The sequence below is a fragment of the Xenopus laevis genome, chromosome 3S (assembly GCF_017654675.1).
Source record: "Xenopus laevis strain J_2021 chromosome 3S, Xenopus_laevis_v10.1, whole genome shotgun sequence".
NCBI lineage: Eukaryota > Metazoa > Chordata > Amphibia > Anura > Pipidae > Xenopus > Xenopus laevis.
This window is the reverse complement of record NC_054376.1, coordinates 81,508,277-81,525,694: the sequence shown is the minus strand read 5'-3', so window position 1 is coordinate 81,525,694 and position 17,418 is coordinate 81,508,277. Positions and strand designations below refer to the sequence as shown.

The 17,418-nt window shown below is 36.7% G+C and overlaps 1 protein-coding gene across 1 annotated transcript; it reads right to left on the bottom strand.

Moving 5' to 3' along the window:
- Positions 1-374: 374 nt before the first annotated feature.
- On the bottom strand, positions 375-17,418 carry tmem168.S (transmembrane protein 168 S homeolog). Its single transcript, NM_001087379.1, is given in 6 exon segments — positions 375-4,138; positions 8,975-9,249; positions 11,443-11,585; positions 13,643-14,883; positions 14,982-15,099; positions 17,305-17,418. Coding segments are annotated over 4 exon segments (2,103 nt in total). The 5' UTR covers positions 14,780-14,883; positions 14,982-15,099; positions 17,305-17,418; the 3' UTR covers positions 375-3,590.

Genomic DNA, 17,418 nt, shown 5'->3' with positions numbered 1-17,418 from the left:
GATAAACAGACCTGGAGGAAACTTCTGCGTTCAAGAGTCACAACAAGGAGCAAATAATAATTTCACAAATCTGCATTGGAATGTTGCTTAGAGTTACATTGGGGTTTCCAAAATTGCAGTGGATTTTCTATAAAATTAGATTCGAATTTTTGGGAATAAAGGTCAATGTATTACCATGTTTGTTTTAAAATGTATTGCAGTAAATATAAGACCATGAAGTTAATGAAAATAATTACAATTTTCTGTATTTGACTTTTACTAAGGGGCAGTGTACATTGGTTTTATGATTCTTCAAGACACCAAAAAGTTGCACTTAGAAATGTATTTTTTTTTAAATTAATTTATGAATGCTGGATACAAAGTACACAGTGAAATTCTTAAAGAAGCAAATTTATTTCAACTTAAAAAATCATGTACATTTTATTTACAGTTACACAAATAAAGCTTTAATATATCAAATATATTTGTAACTAATCTTTCTTTGAACATATTAAAAAACCATTAAGACAAAAGAAGCAATCAAGATTGTGTAACAGGACATTGGATACAGTACACATACATATAAACAAGAATAATTTGTGTTAACTACATTGCATAGATTTGATGTAAACAAGGCATAAAACATTTTTAAATGTGTCAAATGGCATTTTCATCCCTGAGTTCAGTCTGCTGTTATCCTTGGTATTGGTTGCTCTATCTAAAGAGAACAATCCAAAATAAAATCTGTAACATGCAGCAAGAACCACATTTGCAAAAGTTTGTTCAGACAGCAAGAAAGCCACCCAATTAAATTGCTTACTAACCGAGTTGAATTCATAACGAATAGGGATGCACCGAATCCACTATTTTGGATTCGGCCGAACCCCCGAATCCTTCGTGAAAGATTCGGCCAAATACCGAACCGAATCCGAACCCTAATTTGCATATGCAAATTAGGGGTTGGAAGGGGAAAACATTTTTTACTTCCTTGTTTTGTGACAAAAAGTCACGCGATTGCCCTCCCTGCCCCTAATTTGCATATGCTGAAAAAGGCTGAATCCTGGATTCGGTGCATCCCTAATAACGAATAATTCAAAATACATTTTTACCATATACAGGTATGGGATCTGTAATCCCGTTATTCAGAAAGCTCTGAATTATGAAAAGGCTGTCTCCCATAAATGCCATTTTGTCCAAATGTTTAAAAAGTATTTCCTCTTTCTCTGTAATAATAAAACAGTACCTTGAATTTGATCCCAACTAAGATATAATTAATCCTTATTGGAAGCAAAACCAGCCTATTGGGTTTATTTAATGCTTACCTGATTTTCTAGAATTAAGGTATGAAGATCCAAATTACAGAAAGATCCATTATCCGGAAAGCCCTAGGTCCCGATCATTTGGGATAAAAGGTCCCATACCTGTACTATCTTTTAGTAACATGCAAAATACACCGGATGCTCTGAAAGTGTGTTCTAGACCAAGGTATTGGTATGGGTATTAAAAAAAATGGTAATACCATTTACAAAAGTCTTCTACTACAACAAACATTTCTCCATTTTTGACAAATTTGCATACAAGAGCATGGCTGCAAAACAATCCTTCAAGTTTTGTCATACAGAAACATCCCCTGGAAAAAACAGGTTATAACTAATCTGGATAACAGATCTAACAAACACTTTAACAGGGAATTGCAATATTAATTGGCCTGTGACTATTACCCATTTTATAAATAAATACTGTACAGGTATATGATCCCTTATCCGGAAACCCAATATCCAGAAAGCTCCAAATTACGGAATGGCTGTCTCCCATAGTCTCCATTTTATCCAAATAATCCAAATTTTTAAAAGTTATTTCCTTTTTCTCTGTAATAATAAAACAGTAGTTTGTACTTGATCCCAACTAAGATATAATTAATCCTTATTGGAAGCAAAACCAGTCTGTCTGGTTTATTTAATGATTAAATGAATTTCTAGTAGACTTAAGGCATGAAGACCCAAATTACAGAAAGATCCGTTATCCGGAAAACCCCAGATCCTGAGCATTCTGCATTACAGGTCCCATACCTGTATATCCAAATTGAAAACAAAAATGGAGAATTGTTTTATTATGTACTTCAATTAAGAATGGTTCTGTTACTCTCTTGCCTATGTTTTGTTTTAGTACCTTCAAAAGAGCAAGGATAATTGGCAGATCTTTATGTCCTTCACAATAAAAATAGGTCACCAATGATGTCTGACTAAAAGTGCAGGTATGCCTTATCCCTTATGCAGAAAGCTCCAAATAATGGGAAGGTCATCTACCATAGACTCCATTTTATACATAATTTTCTTTTTTAAATGATTTCCTTTTTCTCTGTTATAATGAAACCTTATCTTGTACGTGATCCCAACTAAGATATAATTCATCCTTACTGAAGACAAAACAACCTTACTGGATTTATTTAATGTTCAAAATTTTTTTACTAGACTTAAGGTATGAAGATCCAAGTTAGAAAAGATCCCTTATATGGATAACAGGTCCAATACCTGTATTACCTTTTACATGTGTGCCTTTAGAATTATGGGCATGATTTATTAAGCAGTTAAAGGAAAACTTTACCCCTAAAATGAATATTTAAGCCACAAATAGTTTATATCATATTAAGTGAAATATTAAAGAATCTTACCAAAGTGCTATATATATTTAAGTAAATATTGTCCTTTTCCATCTCTTGACCTGAACCACCATTTCGTAATGGTCTGTGTGCTGCCTCAGAAATCACCTGACCAGAAATACTAAACTGTAACAGGAAGACGTGTGGAAGCAAAAGACACAACTCTGTCTGTTAATTGGCTCATGTGACCTAACATGTATGGTTTGTTTGTGGGCACCATGAATCCTACGATCCCAGGCAATTTTCTATTTATGATTATCCAATGGCACATACTACTAAAAAAGTATATTATTATGAAAATGGTTTATTTATATGAAGCTCAGTTTTTACACATGAGCTGGTTTTTATGCAATATATCTTTATAGAGGCCTCCATTGTTCGAGGGGTATAGTTTTCCTTTAACAAAAGTTGTTCCAGCTTGGATACTTTCAGGACCAAAAGCAAACAGCTGTTTAAAGCAGTTGATCTCATTCAACCTAACGGACTCGTTGATCTGCTGTAATATGTTAACAGGATTCAGATTTCCCTAGTTTGAATTTTAATAAACATGCCACCATATGTCTTTATTATATCTGTTCACAAGCTCACACAGAGCATGGAGATGTACTGGTATGCATCTTGTACCATGTTAAATTCAATGTTCTTTTGATTGGCTGCATTCTGAAGGACTGCCTGTTGCAAATTATGGGAGACTCCCCCTCCCCCCTTATGGTAACAGTTTTACTGTCAAATTGTCCATCTAATGAACAAATTCTTATAAAGACACACACAAACACAGGTATATGCTCATACACATGCGAATGCTCTCAGTAACACAGTTCAGCATTACAACCATTTTATCAGAACAAGTTGAGTAGCAACGTAGCATGATTTTCAGCCCATGTGAACGAAATAACAAATGTTTCTTTTTGCTTTAGAAGACTGCAGAGGCTTTACAACTTCCAACCCATCACTAAGATTTGACAAGTTTAAAGCCTTGTCCTGTATCAAGTACAGCTGGAAGGAACCAATTCATTTTTAACCTTTTTAAACACTTGTAGCAAATTTTACAAAGCCAAAACATGTTAAGAGCCCCACACCAGTTAGCTAAATGAACTAGTGGGTATGTAATGCGGGGGAAATAGGTCATCCAATGTTTAGTAACATCGTTGCCAGTTGGTAAATGTAAAGTATAATCACTCCAGGGCTTTGATACTGCATAAACTGCTTTTACAGTACGGCCCTTTTCAGTCCAATTGATATTGTTGTCGGGATTGCAATTGTACTCTACCCATTCTTTAGTAAAATCCCCTAGCTGAGGAGGATCTGCTTCTTCAATATCTACAACCCTTGCCATCTCCGCCCCTTGCACAGCAACATACTGATCTCCGACTCTGCGGACTTCCTTAACCCAAGGCTGTGAACTTTCTGTGTCCAATACAATTATAAGTCGTGAACAAAAAGAACCGTTCTTCTCGCGCCACCATTCCAAAAGAGTTTCAAAGCGTAACGTTTCACCACCTGCAAGCAATACATATAAAATATAAATTATGATTATGCATAATAAGGTCATCTAAAAATAAGTGAGATGATTTAAAAAGTAAGAGAATAGTTTACAGGGTGGTTTATGGTAACACATGCACAGATGATCATACATGTTGGCACCGGTCTCTGGACCTAACAGGAGAGAGATTCATTTACATAATGAGAGTTAGGTGGTTAAACTATGAATTTATCATCACCATATTGTTGTCAAATATTGGAGGTTAACAGCATATCCCTCCAACTAGCAAAGTTAATTAAAAAGACACACATCCACACAAACAACGACTTTCATTTTCAAACAGCTGACCAGTAAATACTACCTGCTGATTGGCTGCTTTGCTTTAAAGGCATTGTTCAGTATAAAAATAAAAACTGGGTAAACAGATAGGCTGTGCAAAATAAATAATGTTTCTAATATAGTTAGTTAGCCAAAAATGTAATGTATAAAGGCTGGAGTGACTGGATGTCTAACATAATAGCCAGAACACTACTTTGTGCTTTTCACCTCTCTAACTCTGAGTTAGTCAGCCACTTTAAGGGGGACCACATGGTATATATCTGTTCAGTGAGTTTGCAATTGATCCTCAGCATTCAGCTCATTCAACAGTTATGGCCAATGTTCTCCCCCCTCCTCAAGTCACTGGAAACCAAGAGATCTGAAAAGCAGGAAGTAGCGTTCTGTTTTGTTAGTCACTGCAGCCTTTATACATTACATTTTTGGCTAACTAACTATATTAGAAACATTTATCCAGTTTTTATTTTTATACCGAACAATTCCTTTGATAGACAAGTAGCACACTTAAAGGGGTTGGTCACCTTCAACCATTTTTTTCAGTTCAGTTGGTTTTAGATTATTCACAAGGAATAAAGATTTTTACCAATTACTTTCTATTTGTGACCATTTTTCTAATATTGAAGTGTACATTTTTCACCTTCTAAAGCAGCTCTGGGAGGGCTGGTCCCTGACCCTTTAACTGTTCTAAATGAATACATTTAGTTAATACATTTGTGCTCTTTGTCCCTGCTGAGCAGAATCCCTGGGTTTCATTAAAGGCAGCTGTTAGAATTTATACAATAGTTGCTAATATTCCACACATGCTGCTGAGAAATGTATCAACTAAATGTAGCAAATTGTAACAGTTCAGAATACTCCTGGATCACCGAGCTGCCAGACTGAAACACTAGAGAGAAAAACATTAAAATTTGAACTTCTTTTTTGGGAAAGCGGCAAAAAATAAACAATGGAAAGCAATTGAAAAAGTCTTTGTTTATGGTGAACAATCTGAAAACAACTGAACTGAAAAATGTGAGGGTTATGTAATAAAAGGCACAAAGTTTGCCCAGAAGCAGTAAACAATAACAACCAATCAGCAGCTAGTTACCGGTTAGATGTGAGTATCTTATTGCTGGAGAGTCTTTTTTGTTCACAACTACGAGTAGTAAGTGAACAAAACTGCTAAGAGAAGTGATTAGCAAGGAGCATTTATGTCCTTCTCAGTACAGGTATGGGACCTGTTATCCAGAATGCTCGGGACCTGGGGTTTTACAGATAACGGATCTTTCCGTAATTTGGGTCTTTATGCCTTAAGTCTACTAGAAAATTATTAAAACATTAAACAAACCCAATAAGCTTGGTTTGCTTCCAATAAGGATCAATTATATCTTAGTTGGGATCAAGTACAAGTTACTGTTTTATTATTACAGAGAAAAAAGGAAATAATTTTTAAAAATGTGGATTATTTGGATAAAATGGAGTCTATGGGAGCCATTCCGTAATTCAGAGCTTTCTGTATATCAGGTTTCCGGATAAGGGATCCTATACCTGTACTATCACTATCTATAAGCAGTGTTTTATAACCAGAAACCAGGTAGCGGATTGGGGTTTCTGTCCCTGTTGTAGCGCTGAACTAAGATCAGTAAAGAACCAGAAACCAAAGAAGGTCAGTACTAATAAATTATCAGTTTTTTTTTTCCAGGGGATTTATCTTTTGCTGATGTGTTTAAAATTAGGCAACAAATTCATATCTATATCTGTTTAAAGAAGAATGAAAGTTATTGATATGCTTTAATGACTAGATTAGCATTAGTGTGGTCACATAAACCACTATATTTATTTAGTAAAAAAAAGGTTACATTACTTTACTAAACATCAATAGATAGATATATGCATGTTACTCATTCTGTAACTGCCATGACTAAACTAAAAATATAGTTCTAGCAGATATAATCTTTTTGCTTCATGTCATCAGTTGTAGAGCTCAGATAAGACAAGATAGTGTTATTTTGTAATATTTCCCTCCAGAGGCATGATGATTGCCCAAAAAACGAACGGAATGTCTTTCCCATCTGTCAGTGAAAATCACTTGTGTTGAACTGCTATATTAGCAAATACCCTCTAGCTTTGCCATCAGAATGTAATGGCTGGATTTAGAAGATCTAACAGGAAAAATATATCTCTATACAAATAATCCACAGATTAGCAGAAGACTCATCAAGCAAATAGGAAAACATCAAAACACTGCCAAAAATCTGTTACATTTTGCTCTACATAAAAACCGGAATTAGAAATACAAGATTTCACATTTCTCATTAAAAAATAAAATGTGGAATACAATTAGCAAAAAAATCCTGTGAAAAATGCATTATGAAGGTTATAATGGTAATAGTTTCCCTTTAACAGTTTAGCTGATTGCCTTTCATTTATTTTATTCCCCATTAAATGTTTATTTTGGTCAGAAATATTTTAATCAACAGAATCCGGAACATCGAATTTCATTAACGACATCCTAAATACAAGGACTCTGTATTATTTAAAGGGATACTGTCATGGGGAAAAAAAATTTTTTTCAAAATGAATCAGTTAATAGTGCTGCTCCAGCAGAATTCTGCACTGAAATCCATTTCTCAAAAGAGCAAACAGATTTTTTATATTCAATTTTGAAATCTAACATGGGGCTAGACATACTGTCAATTTCCCAGCTGCCCCAAGTCATGTGACTTGTGCCCTGATAAACTTCAATCACTCTTTACTGCTGTACTGCAAGTTGGAGTGATATCACCCCCTCCCATTTCCCCCAGCAGCCAAACAAAAGAACAATGGGAAGGTAACCGGATAACAGCTCCCTAACACAAGATAACAGCTGCCAATAGTAAAAACCCATGTCCCACTGAGACACATTCAGTTACATTGAGAAGAGAAAAACAGCAGCCTGCCAGAAAGCATTTCTCTCCTAAAGTGCAGGCACAAGTCACATGACCAGGGGTAGCTGGGAAATTGACAAAATGTCTAGCCCCATGTCAGATTTCAAAATTGAATATAAAAAAATCTATTTGCTCTTTTGAGAAATGGATTTCAGTGCAGAATTCTGCTGGAGCAGCACTATTAACTGATTCGTTTTGAAAAATACATTTTTCCCATGACAGTATCCCTTTAATATGCTTAGACATGGCTATGTGAAGACCATAATTGTGCTATTTCACATTTAGGTTCTCAAATATACACTTTGTAAACTGTATATTTATCTAAAGTATAGTAGCTTAAATGACTGGTTAAAAATGGTTACATGCAATCAGAAAGTCACTCCAGTGTTTCACATGCCAAATACACATTTCCAACAGTCACATAATATACATGCTTTAGACCACAATCTGAGAAAAATTCTAAGCATTCTCTGTTCCTAAATGCTTATGTGGCTTGCTAGAATAATTTATTTTCTCTTAGACAGACCCTCGAGTGTCAAAAAAGCACCCTCTTCCACAATGTGCAACTGGATATTTTAGAACTGACAGTCATTTTCCATTTAAAGGAGAAGGAAAGGGTAAAGTTAAGTAACCTCTATCAGAAAGGTTTATATAAATACACAAGTCCTCTGTGAAAAGAAAACCAGCATTTCTTTCCTTCTATTGTGTACCCATGGGCTTCTGTATCAGACTTCCTACTTTCAGCTTAAACTTCCAGGGCTAGGGCTTGAGCATGCTCAGTTTGCTCCTCTCTCCCTGCTGTAATCTGAGCCCAGAGCTATGAGTGAGCAGGGAGAGACTCAGGCAGGAAGTGATGTCACACCAAACTAATATGGCAGTTGCTATCCTAAACAAACAGAAATGGCCTGTGTAGCTGTTAACTCATGTATTGTAAAGCATTCTGCAAAATAAATATTGTGTCATAGTTTGCATCTATTGGAAATAAACGGCTTCAGTAGCTTTCCTTCTCCTTTAAACAAGAGGGAGGGAAACATAAATAAAAGTACAGTTGTAAATAGTAATCAATGTAAATTTTACTTTTAAAATTATAATTTATGTTCGGTTGCCACTGGTCTGTTCTTAAATCAGCTGCAGAAAGTATTTCTGAATGTTCCCGACAGTGCAAACATCTGTTAAATGCAGTGTGTTCCTATTTAAAGTACAGGTATGGGACCTATTGTCCAGAATGCTCGGGACCTGGGGATTTTCATACCTTGTCTACTACAAAACCATGTAATCATTAAATAAACCCAATAGGCTTGTTCTGTTTCCAATAAGGATTCATTATATCTTAATTTGGATCTTGTACAAGGTACTGTTTTACTATTACAGAGGAAAAAGTAAATAATTTTAAAAAATATGGATTATTTGGATAAAATGGAGACTATGGGAGACTGCCTTTCCGTAATTCAGAGCTTTCTGGATAATGGGTTTCCGGATGACGGATCCCATACCTGTACTCAAAAACAGATGTTGCTGGAAATGGTGGGTTTCTCCCCAAGTGGACCTCAGTGGTCAAATCATGACTGGCACTCGGGATAATAAAGAAGAAAAGCAACTGCATAGGCTTACCAGCTAATGCCCACTCTCCAGTGCTGTGTGAATGCCCAGTGTAGTATATTATGTACGTATCATGTCTAGGTCCATCAGAGGTTCTTAAGTCAAGAAATGACTTCAGCTTTGAATGTAGAGTATCAAAATTAAGTCCACTTGTAGAGTAGTCACATCCATACGTTTCAATCATATGAGAGGCAAAAAATCTCTGGATAGAATTTAACATTCCTGTTGACCGTAAATTTAATTCTTCCACATGTTCTGGTGGAAGAAGCATGGGCTGACCATTAGGGCTAATTTAAGGAAAGAAAAAAAATTATAAAGGTATTATATATCATATCAATTTATGCCAAAACATTACTACTGTATGTTTTACTAATGTGTAATAAATGTACTTGTAAAATGTAATTGTTATTTATACAATATGCTGCCACGTGGCACAACACTGACTAAATATGGCATATATAATGTTAAGTTACCTTCTGATCTTACCCCCTTGTCTTAATTTCTCCCTTTCCACATTCCTAATTCCAATGTTAGGCCAGCTGGAAGACTTTTAAAGGGATATTAAATACTATGTTAGATTTATACCTCTGAGGCAAAATGTCAAAAGTAAAATGAAAGCACGTGGCTTATAAGAGGCTATCAGAAACAAATCAGGGAAAAAAATCAAGTTACCAAAGACTAAAGGAGGAAAAAGACAGAATAACAAATTAGGATTAAAGGAACATGGCGGAAATTGAAAAACGGCTATATGGCACAGGATAAGTAATGGATAACAGATAACACCATTAGACAGACAAAGCTTATTTGCTATCTGCTGTGTAACCTGAGCCTTTTCTACTTTAAATGGCTGCCCCCATTGCTACACAGCAGCTTATTTATGTAAACAATAGTAGTGTTTCTTAAGCAAATGCAGCAGTTTTACCAGTGCAGGGCAACACTGCATAATATTTTCATTACTTTAAAGCACTTTAATTTTTTAGCGTTACTGTTCCTTTAACACCGTACCGTGCGCATCAGTGCAAATCACTCATTACATGATGCTGAGGGAAAGGTCCAAGATTTAGGAAACCTCTAATACTTATGAATGGTTTATCAACAATTTTTGTGCCACAAGACTGACACAGAAAGCTGGCGTGGTACAGAGAACAATGTTACAATCATGTGACATATAAGCCAGTAGTGGGGTAAAATTTCAAGGGACACAGAGATCTAATTTTATAGTGTTTCTGCAGGAGTGCCATTTTTACTACCACATTTCCTATTATGATCGCCAATATTCTCTACAGTTTTTATGTTTCCAGCTTACCCTAGCATTGCTATGGTTTTACCGTTTATTTTACTTTTTTCTTCCAGTTGCTTGTTTGCTTTACGCTTTTCTTTATGTTCACTTCTTCACTTTGTCTTTTGCCCTCTGCTTTCACCAACTTCCCCCCTCTGTTCAGCCATCGATCCCTCTTATATTTTGTATTCACTATTATTTTATGGTTCACTTCTCTTATGTCACCCTCTCCGCCTTTACCTTCTGCTCTCCATTTATCATGTACGCATCACAATTTTCTACGCACTTTGAGCTATAATTATCCTCCTTTTCCATTCTGTTATGCTCTATCTCAGGGATCCCCAACCTTCAGAACCCATAAGCAACATTCAGAAGTAAAAGGAGTTGGGGAGCAACATAAGCATGAAAAATGTTCCTGGGGTGCCAAATAAGGGCTGTGATTGGCCATTTAGTAGCCCCTATTATGGATACCGAATCCACTATTTGGAATTCGGCCGAATCCCTGAATCCTTCATGAAAGATTCGGCTGAATACCGAACCAAATCCTAATTTGCACATGCAAATTAGAGGTGGGAAAGGAAAAAGTGGAAAAAAATGTTTTACTTCGTTTTGAGGCGAAAATTCACGTTATTTGCCTTCTCACACCTAATTTACATATGCAAATTTGGATTCAGATTCTGTTCGGAAACACACAGGGATTTGGCGAATCTGAATCCTACGAGAAAAGGCCGAATCCTGGATTCGGAGCATCCATAGCCCCAATGTGGATTGTCAACCTACATCGAGGCTCTGTTTGGCAGTGCACCTATTTTTTATGCAACCAAAACTTGCCTCCAAGACTGGAATTCAAAAATAAGCCCCTGCTTTGAGGTCACTGGGAGCAACATCCAAGGGGTTGGAGAGCAACATGTTGCTCATGAGTTACTGGTTGGGGATTACTGGTCTACCTATTACTTTCTTAAACTAATTCACACAAACATTTCATATTCACCTAATATATTTTCTGCATAACTTCCTATGGGAAAAAGCAGCAAGATGCCATTAGCTATCCATGGTTGTAGGCCACAGAAAAAAATCTCATGAAAGCCACATGTTTGCATGCAAGCTCTTTCATAAGCGATTCATAAAATATGAAAACACTCCAGGTATCACTACATATACTGGTTTTTAAGTTAGTTTTAAAATAAGAAGACAGGGATACCTGCAGAAATTCGTAGGAATCACAACTGCATAGCCAATACTTGTTCCACCCAAGCAATTGCCAAGTTCATGGAAAAGACCGTGTGCCATGGATTCCAGTGGTAATACAATCAGAAATATACTAATGAAGAGTCCATTCGATGACTGTAATTTTAACAAGCACAACAGAGGGGTAAACACATTAAAAAATATAGAATACATATTACTGTTAAATATTGGGAAAATTCCTGATCAAATAAATTTATCATCAATGCATTATGATCTTATAATTAAAAAAAAAAAAGTGTGACCACGACTACAAATATTTGTAAAAACTTTTGGATGAGAGTAATGCTTTGCCGTTTGAATTTGTCCCATTAGGGTAATGCCACACAAGGCTGAGACTTGGGCTACTAAAAAACACATAGGTCAAGAATCAGCCCCCTACCTTGCCTGTACTTGGAACCATTGCATCAGCCCGGGTGCAAGCATATGCAATAGATTTCGTTGCTGAAATGCAAACTCTCATGTTTTGGTGCTGAAATCCATTGTGTTTGCACCCTGCAGGCAAGGTAAGGAGAGGAGGGGATTGCAGTGTAGGGCCTAGCTTTTTTTTCAGCACGCTGTTTCAGCACCATTTGGCATTACCCTTAATATGTCATACATACCAATTAGCTCTTTTAAGGATTATTTCTGAGGTTGAAATTCAGTACATAACTATTAGAGTATTTTAAAGGAGCCGTACACCTTTGCACAACTGTCCGAATGTGAACAGCCTGTGTCATTAAAAACATTTTACTAAATCATCTTTATCATTTAAAATGAACTATTTTTAAGATAGCCGTGCATCACAGACTCTTTAGCTTTTTTTGTTCTCCTGTCAGGCAGTTCATCTCCTCGCCGGCACTTGGCCTGCCTATGTGACAGGCAGAAAGCTAAAGGAGGAAGTTCAGGACCGATCCACTACTGCACATTCCTTTCCTCTCCTGAATCTTGACAGACAATCTGATCTAAAGATATGCAAATGAAGCAGCAGAGAAAGGAATGTGTACTGGTGGTTCAGTTCCAAACTTCCTCCTTTAGCTTTCTGCATGTCATATAGGCAGGCTGGTACTTCTGTGGGCATTGAAAACTGTCATTTGATAATAGTTTTGGGCACCAGTGTCTTGAAGTTTTGCCGTGGTGTAAAGTTTGGCATCGCCATTTTCAAAATGGTGCATCACTTACGCCCTGCGCATGCGCCCAGAGCTTTACAGTTAAATAAAATTTTGCGTCTTTATTTTTTTTTTATAATTAATCACTGCAGACCTCAGTTAGACATACCCATTCGCTGGATTGCTTTTTATCTTTGAATTACAGCTTAGCTCCTCAGCTCCTGCGCTCGCTGACAAGCTGTAAATTTAAACCAGAGCGAGTGCAGGAGCTTCAAAGATTCACTGAGTGTCCTAGGAAGCAGGAACCCGATTGGAGGTAGAACGAATGAGGCAGGGGCAGAGAGGTCAGGGATGACGTACGGCTCCATCACATGACCGCAACGTCATCTCTACCAGGGAACACATTAGATTCCAGTGCGCATGGGCAGGGCACTGCTGCTAACTATTGCGCATGCGTGTGCTCTATTCAGAGTGATTTTCGGACTGCAAACTGGGTATGATTTTACATACATGTTTAAACTTTTTTTTAAATCGATTGCAGCCCTTATATTGGGGAAAAAACTAATGAGGGAATGTTTTCTGTTAAATATATGTTCTGTTCATGGGCAACATTAGAGCTGAAGTTTATTTTTGCCTTTCCTTCTCCTTTAAGAGATTTTAAGAGAATCCCTAAACTTAGTGGGTTGATATTGCAATCATCATCATCATCATCATCATCATCATCATTTATTTATTTATATAGCGCTGTCAAGATACGCAGTGCTTTACTGCAGTTATAACAAACAGGGAATAAATGGTGGATAACAGACAAGGATTACAGAGTACAATAGGGTTTACAAACTAAAAGGTAAGGGTACAATTGAGACATTAGGATTGTATAAACACTTTGTCATTTTTGATACAGCAATGATTAGTTAAGGTACATCGAATAGGCCTCTTTAAACAGATGGGTCTTTAAGGAGCGCTTGAAAGTTTGGAAAGAAGGAGAAAGTCTGACAGCTTGTGGCAGATCATGTTAAACAATTGGTACCCACCAACCAAACAAGAGTTGAATCACAACATATTTACCTGCCAGGAAACAGCACCCAGGATGATTGTTGCCAGAAGACTGAAAAAAACCAAGCGTTCTGAAATAAGGCAGAAATGGCGCATTCCTTTGGAAGCCATCACTCTGTCTAGGCTGTTGTTATCTGGTCTGTGAGTAGAATATACTTTGTGACACTCATTAAGTTTGGTATTGAATCCCCAAAGGGTAATCAAAAATATTATGTGACAGATCAGCCAAAATATCCCAAAGATGGAGAATCCAGGAATGACAAAATACCAGAGATGCAAGTCACCTAATTTTAAAGCTGCAAACACAAAAAACACAAGTTCAATCAATCCAATGGAAATAACAGAAAACCTTCTACAAAATCGTCCGCGGTACAAGTAAGGTTTCCATCTTTCCGTGACAGAGAGTCCACTAAAGTATACATCAAGAAATGGGTTGCTTATTATACAGAAGAAAAAGCAAGATAAGGCATATGGGTTTACAGGAATATCCAAAGATCTGAAAAATAACTCTGGAGTAAGTGATGCAAAAACAACTAGGATTGCAATAGACAGAAAGGACTTCATGCGCAGGTCAATTATGATCATGGCCAATGCTGCAACTAGCAAGATAATGCTAAGAGACTTTTGCATCAGCATAATGGTGCTGGCAATTGCAAAACCAACCAGTTCCAAAAATTCAGATGAGGTCAAGAGAGTTGGCCGGTGTCGAACACAACCACAAATTCTCTCCACCAAAGCAGACAAAGTTTTGATAATTATGGAGGAAACAAGCAAGTATTTTGTAGCTTCTTCTTTTAAATCATGTTGAAATGTTGAACTGTCAATAAAGCAGAGGAGTCCAAGAAGAAATCCAAACCAAAGATTGCAAAGACTCAAACTGGCTGCTTCCATTGAAAAATAATAGTATAGAATACTTGCAATTGCAAAGATGACGAGGCCCAAAATAAATATTACTAGAATGAAGGAATCGTCTGTCTGATCCCATCTGACATATAGGCCCATACATATGGCCACTAGCAAGCTCAATTGAGCCAAATAGCCCAAATATCTTACTGAGGAATACATGTTAACTTCCCTATTAGCTTCTTCTAGCCTTGTCATTGCTGTATAAAGACAGTGACTAACGCAATATCGAAGTGACCTGCACATGTAAACAGATTTTGCCTGGAACGTGAAGATAAAATTCAGTTTCTCATTCAGAAAGTCAAATTGTCCAATATTTGTGTCTCATTTGCACCATTTTACCAAGTGACCTAAAAAAATTGGAAAATATAAGATTAGTATTTGCATAATGTAAATGGTGGAAAAACATTTTTTTTTATCATTTTATTTAAAAAAAGGCAAATGTTACCTCCTTCACATGTCATTCTACATTGGTAGACTTTATTAAAGATAGCGAAATGTATGAACCACATATTTCAAACTTGGTCCAGGTATACGAGTAAATACACAGCACCAATGGAATTAACCTACAGAAACAGAGAGACAACTATATTAAAAAAAATGTAGAACAGAGCAGATCAGTAGTCTTTTAGGTAGCAAGGAAAATGATGAATGGGATAAAGAAATACATAATGGAGAATAATTGTATGAGTTATAATAGTGATATGAATGATTGTGTGTACCAAAAAAATCTGATTAGATGCAAAGTCGTTAGTAAGGTGGCCCAGGGCTAATTTATGGATATATTTCAATTTTCCCACTGTTCTCCACAGGCTGTTTTAGCTGGGCATATCTGTCTGGTTGATTTTCCCCACTCCACCCCCACATTGCATTCAACTTTCCACACTGAAGCCAGTAGGACTGTTGGTTGTGTTTGTCCTATTGATGTTGTAACAAACTAAAGCTATTTTAGTGAAGGGAATTTGGAAAGGACACAAATTTATTTATTTTTCTCCCTCACCGTGGCCAATTTTTTCTACCCAGTGTATTCTTATTTTCTGGATATAAGATTATCTCTGGTATCGCCTGTCTGGTTTTGAACAGGACATCCCTGTTTTTGAAGGGGATGTCTGTTTCAGAACCTCCTGGTTTCTGAAGGCTAAAAACTACTGTTACCTCCAACCAGATTGCGGGCTCTATTCACCTTTGGTTGGTGGGGGTTATACAACAGCTGCCCTTTAACAAATGCTGTCAGTATCAACAAACCTATCGTCCTTCCCCAGCCACCAACACTCACGAATACCATTTTAATGCAGATATAGTATTATTTAACTAAAACATTTATTTTCTTTTTTAAAGTGAACCTGTCACCCAGAAATAAAAAGCTGTATAATAAAAGTCCTTTTCAAATTAAACATGAAATCCAAATTCTATTTTTTATTAAAGCATTCATAGCTGTTGTAAACTCATTTAAAAATCTCAGCTGTCAATCAAATATTGCCTAACCCTCCTCTATGCCTTATTCCGCAGAGCTGTGAAGTCAGAGGCAATTCTGGTAAGCCAATTCTTGGCAAATCAACAAATTCATACTCTACAATTCAGGAAGTCACGTTTTCTTATTTGTTAGCCATATCGTTTATGTACGCCGTGTCCCCCTGCAAATATAATTATATGGCATTGCCCCCAAAAACCTTGGTATGTCCACCGAGGATCCACTGCAGGCAGAGCAACAAAAGGTGTGCATACGACAAGTTCAGCTCTGATGCAATTTACCATGTGATAAACTTGTAATGACACAAGAACGCCTGCATCTGACACATTTGACAGGGCGATCAAATACTATGAATATCAAAAGAAAAAATCCCACAATGAAGACAAAAAACACCCTTACTCATGGCAAGCAACCAAAACAAACATCTAAATCCCTCTTTCTACCCTTTGTATGTGTCTTTTGACGATTCCTGTTGGTATATAAAGCTATGAGCTCCAGGCATTTTCATAAAGTTCTTTGAACTAGGAAAAGTAACATGTACAAGACCAGTAACACACATTCTTTGTAAAAGAGTACTGCCCAAAATGTCGGTCAGTCTGTGCTATACACATACAGGTAATGAGGACAGATACTAAACACCACAACTACAATTCTTGACTGAAAGGGACTAAATTAAATAACTTTCTTAATACAAACCTGCTCATAGCCTTACGATATTGGATGGAAAATCTGGTTGGCAGAGAAGCCTGCACTGTAAATCAGTATATGTATATTATAGCCTTATAATTCACAAAAGCCATGAATATCTTGTAAAGTTTATCTTTATAAACAGTGAGTTCTGATGTCATCCGTTATAAACGGTGAGTTCTGATGTCATTTCCGTCACATGACTCACTGAAACTTGTGTATTATAATAAATAAAGTAGCCCCAGTTGCAAAATATTTGGAGTTACCTAGGAGTTCCATGACCTTTTTTATATGGACATGAAACTGCTCGGTAACTTATAATATCCTTATAATTGACAAGAGGGACTTCATTCACTATATAATATGGGTAGATTTGCCAGAGGATGTGGAGATGGTGAGCAGTGGTTGGTATCAGCCTCTCATTGTCCAACTTCAACAGATCATCTTCTCCCTATAGCACTGTACATTTTATATAAGGAAAGGAACTGATCATTTCACTCTGTAGCCTAGTTGTGCCACATACACAGACTTACTCTATTGGCATACTGTCCAAAAGTCTCTCTTGTGCCTAAAGCTGCCCCCAATGGAAGTGTTTCTCATACAACAAACTCACCTATTTCAAACAGCCCGACAGTACCGATTTTCTCGGGACGGGCCTGATTGTATTTTCGTATAAAAGTCCCGCAGCATAGTAAAAGTATTCCTCTCTGACTCTTCCGGAAAGCTA